Source organism: Rattus norvegicus, chromosome 2 (genome assembly GCF_036323735.1).
Source record: "Rattus norvegicus strain BN/NHsdMcwi chromosome 2, GRCr8, whole genome shotgun sequence".
Taxonomy (NCBI): Eukaryota; Metazoa; Chordata; class Mammalia; order Rodentia; family Muridae; genus Rattus; species Rattus norvegicus.
Genome location: NC_086020.1, coordinates 21,722,503 through 21,743,461, shown reverse-complemented (window position 1 = coordinate 21,743,461; position 20,959 = coordinate 21,722,503). Strand labels below are relative to the sequence as shown.

The 20,959-nt window shown below is 38.0% G+C and overlaps 1 protein-coding gene across 6 annotated transcripts in view; it reads right to left on the bottom strand.

Annotated features, from left to right (window-relative positions):
• The window catches only part of Edil3 (EGF like repeats and discoidin domains 3), a 514,777-nt gene that overhangs the window by 396,919 nt on the left and 96,899 nt on the right, over positions 1-20,959 (bottom strand). For 4 of the 6 annotated variants that reach the window (XM_039103424.2, XM_039103422.2, XM_063282562.1 and 1 more), the window contains exon 2: positions 2,874-3,002. The exons of the other annotated variants lie outside the window; for them this stretch is intronic. In XM_039103424.2, the coding sequence (XP_038959352.1) occupies positions 2,874-3,002 (129 nt within the window). The remainder of the gene's footprint in view (positions 1-2,873; positions 3,003-20,959) is intronic. 6 annotated transcript variants of the gene reach the window in all.

Genomic DNA, 20,959 nt, shown 5'->3' with positions numbered 1-20,959 from the left:
TGGGCACCAATGGGAGGAGAAGTCCTTGGTCCTGTGAAGGCTGAACCTCCCAGTTTAGGGGAGTGTCAGGGTGGGGAGGCAGGAAGGGGTTGGTGAATGGGTGCAGGAACACCCTCATAGAAGATGGGGAGACGAGACAGAATGTCACAGGGAGTTTATGGATAAGAGACAGGGAAAGGGGATAACATTTGAAATGTAAAGGAATTTTAAAAAATCCAATAAAAATTGTTTGACATCCTTAGTTATCACGGAAATGCAAATCAAAACAACCCTGAGATTCCTCCATATACCAGTCAGAATGACTAAGACAAAAAACTCAGTTGACAGCAGATGCTGGCTAGCATGTGGATAACAAGGAACATCCCTCCGTTGCTTCTGCTATTGCAACCTGAACAAACATTCTCGAAATCAGTCTCGTAGTTCCTCAAAAAATTGGACATAGGACTACCTGAAGACCCAGCTATACCACTCCTGGCCATATACCCAAAATATTCTCCAACATATAACAAAGACACATGCTCTACTATGTTCAAATTAGTCTTATTAATAATAGCCAGAAGCTGGAAAAAAGAAGATGTCGCTTTACAGAGGAATGGATACAGAAAATGTGGTACATTTACATAATGGAGTACTCCACAGCCATTAAAAACAATGACTTTATGATATTTTCAGGCAAATAGATGGAACTAGAAAAATAGCACCCGGAGTCAGGTAATGCATTCACGAAAGAACACACATGGTATGCACTCAACGGCAAGTGGGTATTAGGGAAAAAAACTTGGAATACCTACAAAATAACTCACAGATCACATGAAATTCAAGAAGAAATAAGAACAAAATGGAGTATTCAGTTCTATGTAGAAGGAGGAACAAAATAATTTTGGGAAGTACAGGTAGGGAGGGACTAAAGGGGACAGAATCAGGTTTGGGAAGAGGTGGGATAGAAATACAAGTGGGAAAGAAATTGAATGGAGGTGGGCAGCAGTGGGGGTGGGGTTGGGAAACTGGTGGTATTCACCATAAAGTCCCAGATGCCAAGATAGCAAGAGGCTCCGAGGACTCAGTGTGGATGACATTAGCTGAAATATCCAACAAAGGAGAGAGAGAACCTGTAGAGACCGTATCAAGGGATTAGACATAGCTCCTGGTTGAGAAAAGGGGCCTCACACCCTTCTCAAAAATTAAATCCAGAATTGTCCCTGTCTAAATGACAAAGAGTGGAGCAGGAACTGAAGGAAAGGCCATCCAGAGACTGGCACAACTTTGCATCCATCTCAAACCAGGCACTATTGCTGATGCCAAGAACTGCTTGCTGACAGGAGCCTGACATGGATGCCTAATGAGAGGCTCTGTCAGAGCCTTACTGATCCAGATATGGATGCTTGCAGCCAACTGTGTGACTGAGAAGGGGGACCCAAATGGAGGAGGCACTTTATCTGACATCAAAGGATGAGAGGTCCTTTTCTTGTGAAGGCTTGATGCTCCAACTTAACATGCCAGATTAGTAGGTGGGAGTGGGGGCATTGTGAAGGCATGGTGGAGGGCAGATGGCTTGGTTTGTTTTTGTTTGTTTGTTTGTTTGTTTTGAGAGGAAACAGGGAAGGGGATAGCATTTGAAATGAAATTTAAATAGAATAACCAATACAAAATAGGAAACCACTAAATTCCATAATTGATGTTCAAGTGTAGTAAATTAATGATTTTTTAAAGTGATTCTTCTATCATTCAGTTAATATTTGTGGGCTTTTACTAGACAAAGTTTCTATGTCAGATGTATCAGATACAAAGTTAGGTAACACAGTCTCATCACTGTCTACAAAAGCTAATAATTTACCTTTTCCAAGGTGTTAACCAAAAACCACTAAAGTGTCCAGTTTTCCAGCAATTATGATGACAAACACAACTTTATTCAATATTACTGGATTTCATATTTGACAAATATAGACCATTTTGGACACCTTTTTTTTGTACTGCTATGAAAATCATTTTCACACCTATCAGAGTGCTGCTTTGACTCAGAGAAAAAAATTTCACAGAAGTTTACACACTGTGATTTTAAACATATTTTTTAAATTCTTTGAGAACTTTATAGAATTCATTTTGATCAAATGTCCCCATCAACTTCTTCCAGATCTATTTCCACCTCTCTTCTACCCAACTTTCTGTCTGTTCCTTTTTACACTTAACAAGCCATCTACTGCAATCTGTGCTGTCCATATACCTCAGGGTGTGGCACTATTGACTGAATGGTAGTCAGCCACTTAAAAAACCAGAACATGTACATATGTCCTTGCTGGGGAGAACAAGTTGATTGGAAACTTTGTGTATTACAAAGTCCTATAGCAATGATGTTTTTACAAATTAAAACAGGATTTTGCATAGAACAGAATTTTGAAAAGGTTTTGATGAGGATTGCAGTAGGAATGCTTCATATTCTTCACCAACTTAAAATGTGGTACATACTCATATTCTTGAAAACAAATAATTTAGATTTACAAAATACTAATACATATTACCAATTCATTTAAAAGACCTATTAAATTTATAGTAATGATTTTACCTAAGTCAACATTAGAATTATCTCCTTAATTTGCATAAGAATTCATTTACATCAGAGGCATAGGGAATTCATTATATTCAACTATTTTTGCCAATTATAGTGCCAATCACTGAACTAGGAACTAGGATATTTAAGTATATCACCAGTAAAAATATAATTAAAAGACAAAGTAAAAACTATAAGATCAATAGCAATACAGCCAAGCAATTTCAATACAATCTTAAAAATATCTTCACCACACAAAAGTCATTTCTGAACACCATCCACAAAAACGAATGCGATGACTATGGAGATGCTTAAATCTTGCACTTACCAACCTCCACAACACTAGAGCAGTTTGGATCTGTGAAGCCGTCTGGACACTCACAGGAAAAGGAATCATCCGCCAATCCTGACAGACAGATGCCACCATTTTCACAGGGATTGGGGTTGCAAATGTCCCCTGAGGAACAGAGTAAGAGTTTCACTTTTTAATATATGTTTTAGGATTAAAATACTAGTTCACTCAGTTTACAGGCAGACTCCTAAAAGTCAGGGGTCCTGGGTTTCTTTAGTTACCTCAATAAATGGTCTCTTTAGAGCTCTATGTTTCTCACTGTAACTTTTGGGGTACTCTCTGTAATATGCGGGGATATATTACCCAATGCTTAGACATTGAAATTGACTTGTGTACTCACATTAGAAACAGGATATTAACAGACTTGAAAGTTATGAAGAACTAAAAACATTGGATTTCTATTGCTCTTGTCCAACTAACTCAACTTGAATGCATTCAGGTCAATGAACTTCCTGAACATCTTAAACTGAGAGATGCGCTGAAAGTCCAGAGAAAAACTGCAACCGTGTAAGTTGCACCAATGTGGAGGCAGTAGATACCGTGGCTTTGTCTCTAGTGTTGCATAACAGTTCAAATTCTGTACTCTAAATCTGGATAAAGGAGGCTAGAAAAATGGCCATCAATGTTGAATAGAGTATGGCAATAGAGAATTGAAGTTGTCACCTATAGTTACTTGTAAGACAGAAGGTGTATGTGATAACATTTTGGGTAGGAGTAACGAGGTTTCCACACAAACAGTTAAACTGTCAATTGCCTCACTATCTGCACACGACAAGGTACTACAGAAAAGAGACGTGTCAAAGAGATCTGAAATCTCATTTGGAGCATGAAAGACCCTCTTAGAAAATCAAAGTAACCAAAAAAAAAAATCTTGAGAATTGTACCTCAGCAGGCTGACATACCCAAAGTAGCAATGCTGATTCAACATGAAAGCAATACTAGCTTTTATGTAAACTGCTGAGTGGAGGAGCATGACTTATTATACAAAGAGGAGTTGAGTTAGGTTACTCGGACCACGTCCTAGACTTCATCAAGAATCTCAGTGCTTCTGGGAGCTTTGTCAGTTAAGATGCTGCCTTCAAGGCTAAAAAGAGTGGGGAAGAAAAGAAGGAAGGAAAGGGGGAAGGACTAAAGAAAGTCAGAGGATGAATAATCATCATCAACTTTAACATCATGTGGATTACAATTTTATCCAATTTCTTTGTTTTACTGACAACAATATGTGTGAAAAACACTCCTCTGGTGTGAAGACAGCTTCACAGAAGGCAGATGAGCAACCCTGTCATCTACTAAATCAAAGAGTACGGAGAGTGAACAGTCCTCAAAAAAATTTTGCAGAGTCTGTCATAATTCCATACATTTCCACCACTAACCCAAAAAGGGCAGCACGTATCCAAAGGGGCAAGACAAGCTGAAGATATTTATATCATCTTACTTGTACTGATACAAAGCAATGTCTGGGAGAGGGTCAGAGCATGAGGGACATTCTAAAGGCTTACAGTTACATATTCACTTAAAATCAAGAAAATCTCATTCTGACATGCTTCTTTCTGGTGTCTGAGACCCTCTGCGGCACATGCACAGCGATCTCATTCCACAGCACATAGGATGTAGTACTCAATATAAGTACCGATGTTGGTGGACAGAGAGAATCAGAACTGCATGGGGTTGGCAGTTCTTGTTCTTTTGCTTTTCTAATAATTCATTTTAAGGAACAATTCTTGGAGTCAGGGGAGTTGGCACTGTGAATGAAGTTCTTGCAAGTATGAAGAGCTATGTTTGAACATCATCCATATTAAATCTCTCCCAGACTTCATCAATAATCCCGGTGCTTCTCAGATTGGAGGGAGATCCAGACACATCTCGAGAAGCTCAAGGGACAGTAAGACCACTGTGCACATGAAAGTCACTAAGAAAGAATTTTGCCTCAAGCAAGGTTGAGGGTGAGGGCCACACCAGAGGATATCCTGTCACCAGCACGTGCCTATTATGTGACTATTATGACACACATGCACCTACATCCCCATATACATCATATGAAATGAAACCTTCCTTGGCACCTAAACTGCTCTTTCCAGATGACAATATTAAATATGTTATATATTCTTATACATGGCTACTAGTAATATAATGCTTCTGTAGTTAAAATGAGAAAGATCTGTTTACTTCATATCACATGCCTAGAAACTAGCGTTTATTTAGCGGAACTCTGCTGTTGTTATTTTTCTTGCTAAATATTTGTTCTTTTTTGATTCTGGCTTAACTTTCTCAGAGTTACTATTGCTGGGATGAAACTTAGTGAGCAACTTTGGGAGGAAAGGGTTCATTTGGCTTACACTCCCATATCACTTTTCATCGTTGAAGGAAAAGAATAATCACCAGGATATAGGACAGGAACTCAAACACAACAGAAATCTAGGGAGAGTAACTGATGCAGAGGCTATGGAGAGATGCTGCAAAATAGCATGCCTAACCTGTTTTCTTATAGGGCTGTAAGTACCATCCTGGGATGGCACCACCCACCATGGGCTTGGCCCTTTCACATCATTCTGTAATTATGAAGATGCCTCCGAGACTTGAATACAGCCTGGTCATATAGAGGCACATTTTTCAATTGAAAATCCTTTCTGATGATTGTAGGTTGTGTCAACTTGACATAAAATTTGCCAAGCCATGCCTACTGATTCCTAATCAAATTTGTAAACATTTGTAGGTGATATGAAATTTCATGTGTTTAGTGCACACAACAGGAGGGAGTAACAACTTAGATTGATGGCTACAGACACACATATTTGCCAAATTGTCGCTCTACTACATTAGCAGTTTTGTAAATTTAATATTTTTGATTTAAGTTTTATGTGCTTGCACTCTTTCTGTTATTTTTAGATGATCTGACTTTAGCTTATTTTTGGGGTAGAAATCTTAGCTCCTGTCTGGAAATCTTGGCTCGTTCCACATGGAAAGGTTTAATGAGAGAAGAAGAATAGAAGAGGAGAGGAGTAAAGGCTAGCCATGATCACATGGAGGGAAGAAGGAAGGGAAATGGAGAGAGAAGGGACAAAGGGCAAGAGGGCAAGAGGGCAAGAGCAAGGAGTAAGAGCAAGAGAAGAGAGAGAAGAGAGGGCAAGCAGCCCCTTTTATAGTGTCGTGCATGCCTAGCTGTTGCCAGGTTACTGTGGGGCAGAGCATATCTGGCTATTGCCAGGTAACTGTGAGGAGTGGAGTTTACTTATGACTTGCAAAATGTCAGACAAATGCTCTACCACTAAGTTGCATTTTTTTTATCACATTAGCAATATTTATTCAGGAACTTGTACATTTTAAAAAATGAATTAAATATGAAATGAGATTTGAAATCCTCAACCATTGTCAAAAATGTATAATTGTTTTTCCTTTTATATTGGATATATTTTTATTTACATTTCAAATGTTGTCCCCTTTCCTAGTTTCCCATCCATAAACCCTCTATCCCATCACCCTCCCCCTTCCTCTATGAGAGTGTTTGCCCTCCTCAAACCACCCAGCCCTTCCTGCCTCCACACCCTGACATTCCCCTACACTGTGGGGTACAGCCTTGGCAGAACCAAAGGCTTCTCCTTCCATTGGTGCCCAATAAGGCCATCCTTTGCTACATATGCAACTGGAGCCAATGAATGTGTCCATGTGTAGTCTTTGGATGGTCGTTTAGTCCCTGGGCACTCTGGTTGGTTGGTATTGTTGTTCTTATGGGGTAGCAAACCCCTTCAACTCCTTCAATCCTTTCTCTGACTCTTCCAGTGAGGACCCAATTCTCGGTTCAAATGTTTGCTGCTAGCATTTGCCTCTGTATTTGTCATGTTCTGTCAGAACCTCTCAGGAGACAGCTATATCAGGCTCCTGGCAGCATGCACCTTTGGCATCAGCAATATTGTCTGGGATTGGTGGCTGGATCCCCAGGTAGGGAAAGCTCTGAATTGCCATTCCTTTTGTCTCTGCTCCAAACTTTGTCTCCCAATTTACTCCTATGAATATATTTGTTCCCCCTTCTAAGAAGAACTGAAGCATCCTGACTTTGGTCCTTCTTTTCCTTGAGTTTCATGTGGTCTGTGGATTGTATCTTGGTAATTCGAACTAAGCTGCATTCTTAAACCTAAGATTATAACATATTGCTATCTTTTCTCTAATTTGCATATTATTCATCACATTATATTTGCACAATATCATTTAATGAAGTTTAAATGATATAAAATTACTTTAACATGCACTGAGTCCAAACAGCATTGTAACAAAATAGAGGTCAGTACAAGAAATTTTGGTTGGTTTATAGAGTTCATGAAAGTATGACTGAGTAGTCAGTTTAAAAAAAATGTAATACATTTGGCTTTAGAGGATGTATTGTATATAAGAAGTTTGCAGAACATCTAAAATAAATATGTCTGATAATAAGCAGGTATTGAACTGGAGGGCTTTCCCTTCAATATGAATTATTAAACGCCAGTGAGTATTTAAGTGCAGAGATAGAACAGGATCTGGACGATGAGAGATACTTCAGTTCCTAAGTAAATATTACAGCAGACAAAGGAAGAACCTTTTAAAATAAATATAAGAAGTGTTATGTAATCTTCAGTATAAATGTGACACTTGTAGTAAGAAATCTAATACGTCAAAGTCTGCCAGAGGTTAACAAAAGCCTCCAAATATTAAGTGGGCAATATGAACAGAACATGAAATTTTGGCCTCGTGAGCACAAAGCACAGACAACAGAAAACAACCACAGAAAGAAAGAAAGAAAGAAAGAAAGAAAGAAAGAAAGAAAGAAAGAAAGAAAGAAAGAAAGAAAGAAAGAAGAAAGAAAAACAGACAGGGAGGGAGGGAGGGAGGGAGGGGGAGAGAGAGAGAGAGAGAGAGAGAGAGAGAGAGAGAGAGAGAGAGAGAGAGAGAGAGAACAAGAGCTAATAAAGATGTGAATCTGTTTTGGCCATGCCCAATTATAATAGCATTCTTGTTATAGCTGTGTTGAGCAAGACTATCAATACTAAAAGGAAGTTAAGAGTAAGAAGTTCAGCTAGCTGAGATAAGCTTCTGTGGTAGAGCATGAGTCTGACAGGCTGAAGGTCCTGTACTCAATACCTAAAACCAGGAAAAGAAAAATGATAAAAATGTTTACTAAGAAATAATGACTGCATGTTAAGTAATCGTTTTGCTAAAATTACGAACTTAAAAATGTAATGCCCCAACACTATTGTTGATGCCAAGAAGCACTTCCTGACAGGAGCCTGACACTGCAGTTCCCTGAGATGCTCTATCATCATCTGATCAATACAGATGCAGATACTCACAACCAACTATCAGACTGAGCTTAAGGATCCCAATGGAAGTAATAGAGAAAGGACTGAAGGAGCTGAAGAGGATTTCAACCCCATAAGAAGAACAATATCAAATAACTGTACCACGTAGAACTCCCAGAGACTAAACTACCAACCAAAAAAGTATACGTTGAGGGAGCCGTGGCTCCAGACACAAATGTAGCAGAGGATGGCCTTATCTGATATCAATAGGAGGAGAGATCCTTGATTCTATGGAGGCTTGATGCTCCGGTGTAGGAGGACGCTAGAGTGATGAGGTGGGATTAGGAGTGGGAGTGTTTGGAGGAGCTCCCTTATAAAGACAAAGTGAAGGGTAGATGGGATGAGAGTTTGTAGAGGGGTAACCAGGAAGGAAGATATCATTTGAAATATAAATAAATAAATTATCCAATAAAAGAAAAGATAAAAGAAAAAATGTAATACCTAGGAAAGATGGGCTGATGAGAAACTAAAAGCAAAGAAAACCTTCCTCTTGCAGTGTATGTTTTACACCTGTGCAAAGAAATAGAGGTTGAGGACAAAGAGGACAGAAGTAAGAATAACCAGTAATGACTGCTGTCTAATACAGGCACAGCAATATTTTCTGTAATACAGTAGGGAGACTAAAAACAAAAACCACTCTGGTGGATTCCCTCCCATGCAGGAACAGCTAGGACCTGGTGACTTCAGTAGGATTAGTTATTGGTTTTATGCAATTAAGACCAAGTCCAAGGGGAGCATCCCACAAGTTCTGCATAGAAGGACATAAGTGAATAGCAATGAAAAATTATGTTGTTCCATGAAATTAGATTAGAAAGTGTATCCCTATGGGAACAATAACATTCATTCTCAAAATACCCTGCTATGCTGTCTTGCTCATTGAAGCCAACACCTTATCCTGCTATTTTCTATATGTAGCTGTTATCAGGATAATGGTGTAATTGTGGGTTAATATTTTTAAGAGAAAATAAATGTCCTGGATAAGTGCTGTGTCTAATTGACATGTCTGCCAAAACTTCTGATTCTCTGTAATTCAAATTAACACAGGGAAGAACACATAACGAGGAAACATTTCTATTTAATGCCTAATAAGTTTTTGGAGTGCAAATAAATGATTGTCGTCTATTTATTCATCCCCTTGGTTGATAGATCTTAAAATTATGATGGCAATTAGTGCAAGAATGCAGGCTGAATAAAGAAAAGCAAAACAATGGAGATTACACAACCCGCTCTTCCACCGTCAGCAAGTCCTCGGCTGCGGGGCTGCACGCCGTAGCCCATGCAGTGTGACACCTTGATGTTTCTTGGCTAGCGTGTCTCACCTGCTTTAGATTAGGACAGATGTGTTTAATTTTCTTCTAACTATGTCTTATGTTTCCATCTGCAGTTTATGGCAGGCACACTCAGGCAAATTAAGCTGGTGATGGTTTGCCTTTTGGCAATAGAAAGAAGTAATTATTTTTCCCGGGGGCAGGAAATCTTTGCAGGCAGAATTTAACTTACTCTTTGCCTGCATTTTCCACCCACTCTAGAGTTCTGAAAGCGTTGGCTCCAGCTTTAGCTTTGTTTTTCCCACCGACCCTACCTGTTGCTAGGTGCTTCATACTTAAAACAGTCCACATAATATCATATCTGTGCCATTTTCTGTTCACAAGCCATAATACTTGGACCTTTGGAGTAACACTTTCAGGTATCTTAATTATCACCTCTTAGTGTATAGAACAATGCAAAACAAATGAGTAATGACAAGCCAACAAAGACACAAAAAGTTTGTACATTTTAATGCCATTTTCTTTGATATTGGTATATATAAATGTGATATTTCTAGTTCATATAAAGAAGAATATTATATTGTGGCAATATGGTGGAAACTGGCATTCACGATGAGTAATTTATTTCATTGACATTTAAGCTCTCCATTGGTTTATATGCTACATTTTCTTGATGAGTTTGTGACTCTCTTCAGTTTGCATATGAGACTATCAGTGACTCATCCATCATAGATCGATTTGCCAGACACCACACTGAGAGACTTGAGTGCAGCTGAAATGAAACACACGATTCCTGTATTCTTTGAGTTAATCCTAGAGAGGAAGTGAATGAAGAAAGCATCACAAAGCAGAAAACAAGGTGTTGTTATTGTAAAAACAAAGCCAGAAGGAAAAATCTACCTGATATGGAATGCTGGAAATATAATTGTTTATTAAACATAGAGAGTCAAGCTAAAAATTGAAAGGTGAACAGGAAGGAGCAATGTAAAAAGAGAAGAAAGATTATGCTTTTCAGAAAGAACACAAGGGATGACTTGCATGATAGGCTCAGAAGTGATGAAGGCAAATCAGTAAAAAAAAAATCAGTTTATACACTCCACAGTAATCATAGCCATTTGTTATATTTGTTATATAAATATTGTTATCTCAACAATTTCATAGAAATTTAGATATAATTTGAAAGACTAAATTCATATAACCCCATGTACAGGACAATAAAATATAGTGATTTGTTTTTTATATCTGAAATATCTAAAAATAGTGCCCTTATTATGTAATATTAATGTATTTATCATACTGTATTATAAATATATAGATATATGCTATAAATACATGTGCAGAGTGATACTAATGTCTTTTCATGTTTGCATAAATACATTAGGAATTTATACAGAAGAATAAGGAAGTCCTTGTTTCATCTTTTCTACTAGAAGTGCTAGGAAACACTATTTCTAGGCTCTCTCCATCTTGACAAACACATTTGTACAAAGACATAAAACTAAAAATAAGAAACTAATATGTTACAAAGAATCTTACTTCATGAACATGACTTATTACTTAATTGCTTCAGTGTCTCTGCATGGTAATTGTGCAGGATGTCACAACTCATATTTAATTGTGGGAAAGCAAAGCACAAGGAATGCTTGAATTGACATTACTCAACATGACAATGTGGGCCTGCACACTGCTGTGCCATCTCCAATTTATTGCTCTCCCATTGAAAATGGCAGTTATAATGCTACTTCATTAAGGAACTGAAAGAAAGCAGAATCTTTGCTTTCAGTTGCACAAGTCAGAATTTTGAAACAACTATAAATTAAGTACGTAGAATAACTAGCCAAATCTAGTACACAAATGAGCAAGAACTCTAGTTAAAATGAGATAAAGCTCATGAGAATTTGCATACTCAAACTGGCAAACCTTACAGAAAATGTTAGCACTCTCTTGATATATTTTCTATGAAACTGTGGAACAATATATGTCTTCTTTTAAATTGACAAGAGCCTTTCTTAAGTTGCTACCCTTTGAGAAAGCATATGTATTATGTATTCCAATGGCAAAATTCAATTTTAAAACCTTCTCTCTCATACTAAAGATTGTGATGGGTCACTGTATATTTCAAAAAAAAATTTTTTAAAGCTATTAATGACGCTTCAAAGAAGAGTAATAGTATACTATGGTCATTTAAAAACTCATATAAAACCTGGCATATTACTATAGAGCCTGGCATATTACTATGTCTGTGTGTGTCTCTGTGTGTGTGTGTCTGTGTGTGTGTGTGTGTCTTTTAAAATATAGTTACCCCATACTAAAATGGTGATGACCTTGGTAAATGCCAGAGGTCATCAAGTAAATATCTCAGATTCATAAATAAGTTGTCTTTTATGAAATTTTGGGACAAAGAGATCCCAAGCCTTACAAACTATTGACAATGCTATTAGTGACTTTCCAAAATCTGTGGGTAAGATGCTATAACTGAAGACATCACATATTTGCACCATATAAAATTGAGATGTTATGCAGGCACTCACTTGGAATCTTTATATATTTTCTAATTTTCATGGGTCTTGAAAATTTTGTTTGTTATTGGCAGAAAAACTGTAATCATCTCTTTTCTTTTGATATGAACCATGTAAGCTAGAATCATTGACCTGTTAAGATATGGCTAACCTTAATGGGAATGTCATGGGAGTAACCAATGACTTCTGTTTGACTTTAAATACCATTTCACAAGGTGAACCTTTTACTGGTACCATTGAAAGATCAAGAGATTATGGCAAAACGGGTCATAAACTCTAGGAAAGAACCTCCTCTTCTTGTTTTGCTAAATGGACATAGTATTAAATTGGTCCCTAATGGCTTACAATTACACTCATAGATAATTGCGTCTCTTGAACCTCATCATAGAAGTTCCTATTTGTAGTAGATGGTGATTAACACAAGACCCACGACCTGTCAAGGTGCAAAGAATAAGTGACCACGGAACTCTCAGCCCTCAATGAGACATTTATATCATAACTCCTCCTCCCAATGCTTAAAGCTCATCATGGAAAGGGGAAGGAAGAGCTTAGGAGTCAGAGTTGGTGGATGATTATAAGCAAATAGTGTCATTTGGACACCATAGGTCAGCTGTACATATGAAAGCTCAGCAGTTGTTAAAGTATGCGCCGGACCTCAGAAGCTCAGTCCCGACACAGATGAACCCACCATGGACAGGAAAGGTATGCAGGAAGGTGCACCCCTAAGTGTGGAGTTCTCATCATTTGGTAGTTGCAAGGAGAGGAAATGTCAATTTTCTTTAAGTGTGTATCCCTGGACCCCTGAGGCTCTCAGTCTGACCCACCAATCAAAGAACATATATGGGTTGGACCTAGGCCTCCCCACAAGTATGTGGCAGACGTGTAGATTGGTCTTCATGTGAGTCCTGAGGCTATACATGAAGCTGTTTCAGTTGGATAAGTTCTTCGAGCTGGGCTACCTTGTCTAACCTCAGGGGAAGAGGAAACGCCTAACTCCAAGAGACTTGATGTACCATGGTGGGAGGATACCCAGGAAAACTCTACTCACTCAGCAGACAACAGCAAAGGAGGAGGTGACTAGAAGAGGTGCAGTGAGTGATAAATAAAGTGAATAGGCAAAATACTAAATTAAGAAAGAGTGTATCCCTTGTTAAGCTGACCACAGAACAGGGAAAAGCTACTTATCCGAGAACAAATGGGCAGTACACATTGGACTTTGTTAACAAAAGAAAAAAAAAGAAAAGAAAAAGAAAGAAAACATATTTCAGTATGTAGGGGTCAGGGAATTTGGGAAGAGTTCCCGGAGAGAGTAAATTTAATCAAAAACTTTGTGCAAGAATCAATGCAAAAGAAAGCCTTCAAAATAGTGATCTGGAGCTGGAGAGATGGCTCAGTGGTTAAGAGCACCTACTGCTCTCCCAGAGGTCCTGAGTTCAAATCCCAGCAACCACATGGTGGCTCACAACCATCTGTAATGGGATCCGATGCCCTCTTCTGGTGTGTCTGAAGACAGCTACAGTGTACTCATATACAAAATAAATAAATAAATCTTTAAAAAAAATAGTGATCTGATTCTATGCTTTGCTAATTTAAAAATAATTTATAGGCTCTTCAAGATAGCTATACTAGAAGTACCTGTCAGCAAGTCCAGCAGTCTCATATCTGTCCCTAGAATCTGCATAGTGAAGGAGAGCACCAGCTTCCCTAAGTTGTTCTCTGACCTCCACCGGCCCACCACAGTACAAGCAAATGGATACTTATGCATGTCAGTGCACGAGACACATAAACAGGCAAAACAAATTAAAAACAAATTCTAGATAACAGTGTATACCATGAGAATTAAAATAGAAGAAAAACCTATTTAAAATAGAAAGAAACCCTAGGGTTAGGTAGGAATAATAGGAAGTGGTATTTCACTGATGAACATTTAATGCCCTTATCATGAAAGGCCACCCAAATCTGCATCTCAGTGACATCACTGTTCAAAATTAGTCACAGGAAACTATGGGATTTCCTGTCAAATATCTGACCAAAGGAAACCTTAGACACAGATGCACTTAAACCTACACTGGTGCTATAATTAAGCACTATGTTCAAATGCAATTCAAGGTTTTCCCTCTTATATAAGGACAATTTTTCTTCTTCAAATTGTTTTCAAATACTAATAGCCTAGAGGACTAAAATTATCTAGAAGAAAATCAATAATTGTTGTTTGCTAACTGTTTAAAATTGTATCTGATTTTGTGAAGTTTCAGTCAATGCTCCCTGAATAAGTAGGTAGAAATATGTTTTCAGACTCCAACAAAGAGAATCCTTGATATATTTTGTATTTTAAAGCACTCCAGAGAGTCTCCTAAAATAACGGAAGCTAGAATTTTTAGAACTGAATGGAACATTAAAGATGATCTAACACAGTGGTTCTCAACTTTGCTGTGTATTAGAAACACAGGGGAACTACTCAAATGCCTGGTGCCCACTCTGATAAAGTCAGTGATACTAGGAATGGGATCCATGCCTCAACACTTTTAAAGCTCAGACAAGTGTTTCAGTAAATTGAAGAAGACAAAAGTAAGGCAGAAAATAACAGAAAAATAATAAAAAGGAAGAAGGGAGAAAAGGCCATAAAAACAAAAATTAGGCAGAATAACAGAAGAAGATACTTTACTTCTAAGCTTTCTTTGTTAATGTCCTCTGAGTGAGGAAATAAAACTTGTCCAGTAAGTTTTAGCCAAATCATAAATAAAAAATATGCTCTACAATGAATATAGAGTAATTATAATTTAATACATATATTGTGTTATATATTGTATTAATATATTGTACTATATATTGTATTAATATTATATATATTACATATATGCTACATATATTGTATTTGTGTGAACAACAGAGATACGACTCTAATGGCAACCAGATCATTTTTGTATTTGATAATAAAATAAAATTACAAAGTATTTTTGATTTCTAACTCTTCAGTTATTCAACTGACAGTATTTTGTTAGCTGCTTGTGCCAATAAAAGTTACATATTTGGAGGCCCAGGATAGAAATTATGTGTCGTCACAGTCTAAATGTACATACAAAGAAGACAAGGAATGGTTACCTGAGCTAGGTAGGGCAGATTCACACATAGAAACGGGAAAGCCTTCGGAGAATAAATGGGCTCCATCTAGAAACCATGTGGCCAGCAGTGTCAAACCGCACAGATTAGGTTCAGAACTACTGTCTTGTCTTAGAGTTTCTGCTCCTCTCAATGACCAAGATGATGAAAGATAAAGGAATTGGCGATCGTAAATGCCACCTTGATGATTAAAATAGGAGTGTTGGCTGCATTTACAAAGACTTGTAACTCTAGCACTCGAGAGAACAATTGATGTACTTAAATGGGTAGTCCTCAGTCTCAAGCCTTTTAGGCACAGGGAGACATATGTTGTTGCCATGCTCAGCCATCAGTCTTCATTTTTACCCTAGGTGTTTCAAAAATGCATTGCACTATATGTAACATGATATTGTGATTGATATAAGAGCAGGTGGGTCAGCCTCAACCTCATACTCTGCAATATTGTGGCCCTTTTGTTCTATATGTCTGTTGGCTTCTTGAAAAATGATCATTGGTAAAACTCAAATGACTACATCCATGGGCATAAGTTTGAGCAAAAGTTCTTGACATTAAAATGTCTTTAATAAAAACTATTGAAATCACAGAGAAATCGGTGAGAGCAAGAATTGATTCTACAATGGAGGAACCTGGTAGTACTTTGGTGCTGACAAGAAACACCTTCAAGCAGAGACAAGGTTACAGATAATAATAGCAAAGGAAAAATCGAAGGAGTAGGGAGTGAGGGGAAAAAAGGCTTTCAGAGCACATGCAGGGCTGTTTTACTTGAGCAGTGAGACAATGTAAAGAGAAGTTTGGGCTGGATGTCCATATGTTTGTAGATGCTGTGACATAAATTGAAAGAGTTCCCATCTGGTGTTTTCATGAGGTTGGCTGCTAAAAATGTAAGTAAGGAAAAAAGAAGTTAACATTTACCTGCAGGGATTAGAGAACAATTTCATGGAAAAACAGGACAAAATTGAGCGAGGGGAAGCAAGAATTTCTCCTGAATTGAGAGACAGGAACTGATACCAGCATGCACCTGCTGCAAATGTGGGTAGAGGTGATCAGCTGGAGTGTGCATAGCCAAAGCCAGGCTTGTGCCTTCACCACACATGTGAGGCAAGGCAAACGGAGCCTAGGATGATCATCAGACCCAGTTAGCTTCACTGACAGATAATACATCACCTATGCTGTACAATAGTGCACTTTTAAATCACATATGTAGCAATTATGTAAGCATCACAGCCCAGTGAATTTTTCTCTCAACAAATTCTGCAATTATTCAGGTGACTGAAGGGGATAACTCAGAAGTTAGGCTGCTTGACTTTGCCTGATGTCTATAAATAATGCAGCACTTCATGAAAGTTGTGCCCAGCCCATCGATCCCCTCATTCACACAAACCCACCTTGAGCTGTGAAAACAAGAACTGTGAAACATAAAATCCAGGGTCATCGCCAATGCTCACCACACTGCTCCTTATTTAGATATTAGATCACAAATCTCCACTTCCTAATGCTGAAGGTGCTTAGCCACGATGTAAGAGTAATAACCTCTAAGGGAAAACAAAGCTCACCTCTGCCAATTAGCCTAATTAGTTACTCAGCATAGTATATCAAAAGGAGGAATGGGACCTTGTGTTCTGTCCTCCATGATTTCTTTTATTAACTTTATTTTTGAGGCAGAAATAATGGAAGACAGGAAAATTACCCACCACCACACTCTTATCTTGTTCTATTTAGAATCTTATTTCAAAATTCGTAATTATAAGGCAACATCAGTATGACTTAATATCAATTACAGCAGATCAAAGCTGAAAGGGTACCATGTAGTGTTTCAAGTGCATCTCCAACCAGTCATGGCATCAATGTTTCAAACGACAGTCTCTCCCTGCATCACACTCTAAGGTGCAACAGCGGACCTGAGAGTAGGCACTCATTTGCCTGCCGATCAATAAATAAACACACTACAAAACCCACAACGGGTCCTCTTCCAGTAAATACTGGGCCAGAGGCATGCAGTTGCAATGAAAATTAACATGATCATTAAAAGGTCATATACAGATCTTAAATTTTGTAAATAGGAATGAGTTCATGTTCATCTTTAAACAGTATTTTTACGTGAAGACACTATAAAAAAGATGGATCAACTCTGGTCTGATATGTGGTGAAATCACACGTTTTCTTTCGCTCCAGTCACCATCATTCATCCCAGAGAACAGGAAAGTTAATTTCCTCTACAGAGCTCTCTCTGTTGATATGCCTACTGATAATAACAGTACCAATGTTCTTGCTACAGCATCTAACAAGCCTGGGGTCTGTTTTTCTGATTTAAATCCTAAGTGAACAGCTTGCTTTCTAATACAAGGGAGCTTCTAGACAGAAAGACACTTGAGCAATTAACTCAGCAGAGGGCAGAATCTGCTCAGTGCTGCCCATCTCCTTTGGCGAAACATGGTCAGGTTATGGCTGCCAACACCTCAATTTGCATCTTTATAGGAAACAATCAGCTTGTAAGGGAGGGAAGCAAAGAGCCCTTTCTTCAGAAGTATCTGATGTATTAATGGAACTCCATTTAGAATATTAGCGCTTTTACCCTAAGTAGATCTAAGGAAGTCTGAAGAGGTGTGAGTTTGATTCTCTTCTGGCCTTCCAAATAGCAAGGTGATTTGCTGAAAGCAAGCCATTAGGCACAGAAATGGACAGCTCCCGAGGCTGAATGCAGGCAAAAGCCCTCCATCTCTGTAGTTCCCATATCTAGTTTTCAGCTTCTCTCTGTTCTCATTTCTGTGATGTGGAAAAGCTCTGAATCTGTGGTGAGCAGAGGGAAGGTTCTTCCTAGTTAGCAGCCCAAGACTAGTTATGGCTTTTGCTCTGCAGCTGCTGAAGCTCTCTCCTCATTTGCCTCAGTATTTTCTCAGTGGTAGAATTGCTTTTGAAGCAATGCTGTTAGCAACTCTCAAAAAGGAGTGGTGAGTTCAAGTTAAAACTAACTGAGGTGTAGGACTGCAAACTTCTAAACACTTTGGACAGTCCCAGTCCCAAGTTCTGTTCAGATTTCTTTCAACTATGTGTCTGAGCATATTACCAGTGCAGAAGAACGAATGTCATATAATCATAGAGCACTTGTGCCTAACTTCTGCTACCTCTCTTTCCTTGCTCCAGTAATTCACAGGAATCCTTTGGCTTAAACTGTGACAGACCCTTTACAAAAATGTTTCCTTATTCTTTCTCCACTTGATGATTTTTAATTTTACATCTAAATATTTTATTTAATATTTCTATATGCATATATGCTTGGATAGAATACATTCAGCACTTCCCCTCCAGCATTTTCCGTATGACACTATTGTTTTATGCATTTAAAAATTAGCTTCTTCTCGTGTATGCAAACAGATTTTAAAAAAAGTACGAATATCCTAGTAAGACCACCAGTGGAAGGGGAAGCCCTGGGTCCTGCTAAGACTGAACCCCCAGTGAACTAGATTGTTGGGGGGAGGGCGGCAATGGGGGGAGGATGGGGAGGGGAACACCCATAAAGAAGGGAAGGGGGAGGGATTAGGGGGATGTTTGCCCGGAAACCGGGAAAGGGAATAACACTTGAAATGTATATAAGAAATACTCAAGTTAATTTAAAAAAAAGCATTTCTTTTATTTTTGTGGTTACAATATAATTATATTATTCTTCCGTTCTCTTTCCTCCCTCCAAACCATCTTTTAGGCCCTGTTTTCTTTTTCAAATTTCTGGCTTCTTTTTCCATCATTGGTTGTTACATGCATGTATGGAAATACAGAGAGATTTTTAAATACGTAAATGTAAACTTTGCTCAATCTTTCTAATGTTTTATGTCCCTAAAAAATTCTGTTATATAAACTGTTAGAGCATTACATTATGGCATAGCAATAGTAGTTAGTAGTTTCTGTGTTTTACTACTTCATAGTTACTATGATCACATGATCCTTAACCCCTATCAATCCCTATGAGAAAATCTGCTGATATTATTAACAAGATTGGATTTTCCTCTGGGAAAACTGACAACGTTAAAGATGCAGAATTTACCCAGGAGTCCATGCACGGACAGCATTGCTTGAGAAAAAGGGAGCTGTGTGTATACACATTTTCCTTAGTCTCTCCACCATTCTCCTTCACCTTTTCCTCGACTTACAGAGCTCCACTTTCTGCAAGATATTTTAGATTTCCCTGCTGACCACTTCTTTAGTACTGATGCATGTAGCCTCCCTCTCTCATCCATTGTGAAGTCATGACTTTCTGAATTAGTGCCTCATCATGTTCTGATTTCATTTTACTTTGTTAAAAGAGAAGGAATTGTGGGTTCGGACTGCAGTGATCATCACTACCCTCAGTGTGGTGTTCTGAAGTGCAGCTAGCATCAGTATCAGAGAGAGCATCAAGGAAGATCCTGGAATAGAACAGGTAAGAAAAAAACGCTATATTGTCGCATTGACTACTTAGTGACATAATTTTTCATGTTAAGCTAATTACTTCAATGTTAGAGTATTACAAAATGATTCCACCTGTTATTTTCCAATTAACTTTGCAAAGTTTGAGAATCTCAGAATGTGGGTAACCATTGAGGTCAGTAATAAAATTCCTGGGACAAGGTCTGGCCTAGACCAGGCTCAATACCGCACTGGGAAAGAGATGGCAGTTTGATACTAGAGGGTGTTTACAAGCATCTTCTCTTATTCAAAGAATCACTGTGATGATACCAAAGAACCGTGTGACATTGACATTACATCAACTTAGAAGCAGAGGCCCCAGGAATTCATGCACACATGCTTCAGTATTAACGTACTAAAAGAGATTGCTGTCTTTTGTAATGGTCCTATCAATAGTAGATGTGTAGCAAGAGATAATTAAAACTGTGCTAAGGGAAGCAATGCATACCTTATGTATTGTGCCACTAGGACTCTTTCAGATGCACATGATACGCTAAGCAATAGTCTATTCGCAGTCTCTCCATGAAAGCCAGTCCGTCCTGAATGCATGCAATGTTTACAAAATGGAATTAAGGCTAACTCACACAAAACAGCAAAGGACTCATCATTAAAAATGTACGAGCATTGTAATTTAAAATAATACGATGAAGTTTCTGCACAGAAATGAATATCGCTTCGATGATGTGACCTACTTTTATCAGACAAAGCTTGTTTGACATTGGTATTGATCTGAAGTCTTTCAAGTAAGTATTAAGTAACTGTAACTTTGAGGGATGTTTGACTGATCTCTTGCAATGTGCTGAGCACTTTTATTGTCAAATAGTAATGTAGAAAATTGCCTATGTTCAGGAAATTGGAACCTTAGCAGAATAACTCAGGAGCCTATACTATTAATCACTATTTTTATAGTTTTCTTTTAAAATTAAACATTATCTTGATTCTAGAAATAGTGTATATGATTTTTGAACAGTTTAGAAAATTACTATTAGCAAAATGAGGAATTACCTATATAATTCACTACCATACATATAATCATAACCAATTTGAATTGCATTCAATTAAACTTTTCACTGCTTAATTTCAACGATTACAAATCATTTTTCTGATTGTAAAATGAGAAGGCAGCCTTCCTTTGAAAATGAAAAGACATTATCATGCTTTCCTCGATACGTTAAAGAAGGCATGCTATAACTTTGTATGTTCACTCCCTGAGCTCTCACTGCCTAACATGGAAATACATAATTACATTATCTCGTTCTTTGGCAACGTTTCTGAAAATCTCTATGTAATTAAATTTACATTTACTTAGCACAGCTGGACAGAAATGACAGTGCTCCTTGTCTCACTTTTGGCTTTAAAATACCTCGAGGACATTGTCAGCATAGTATTTC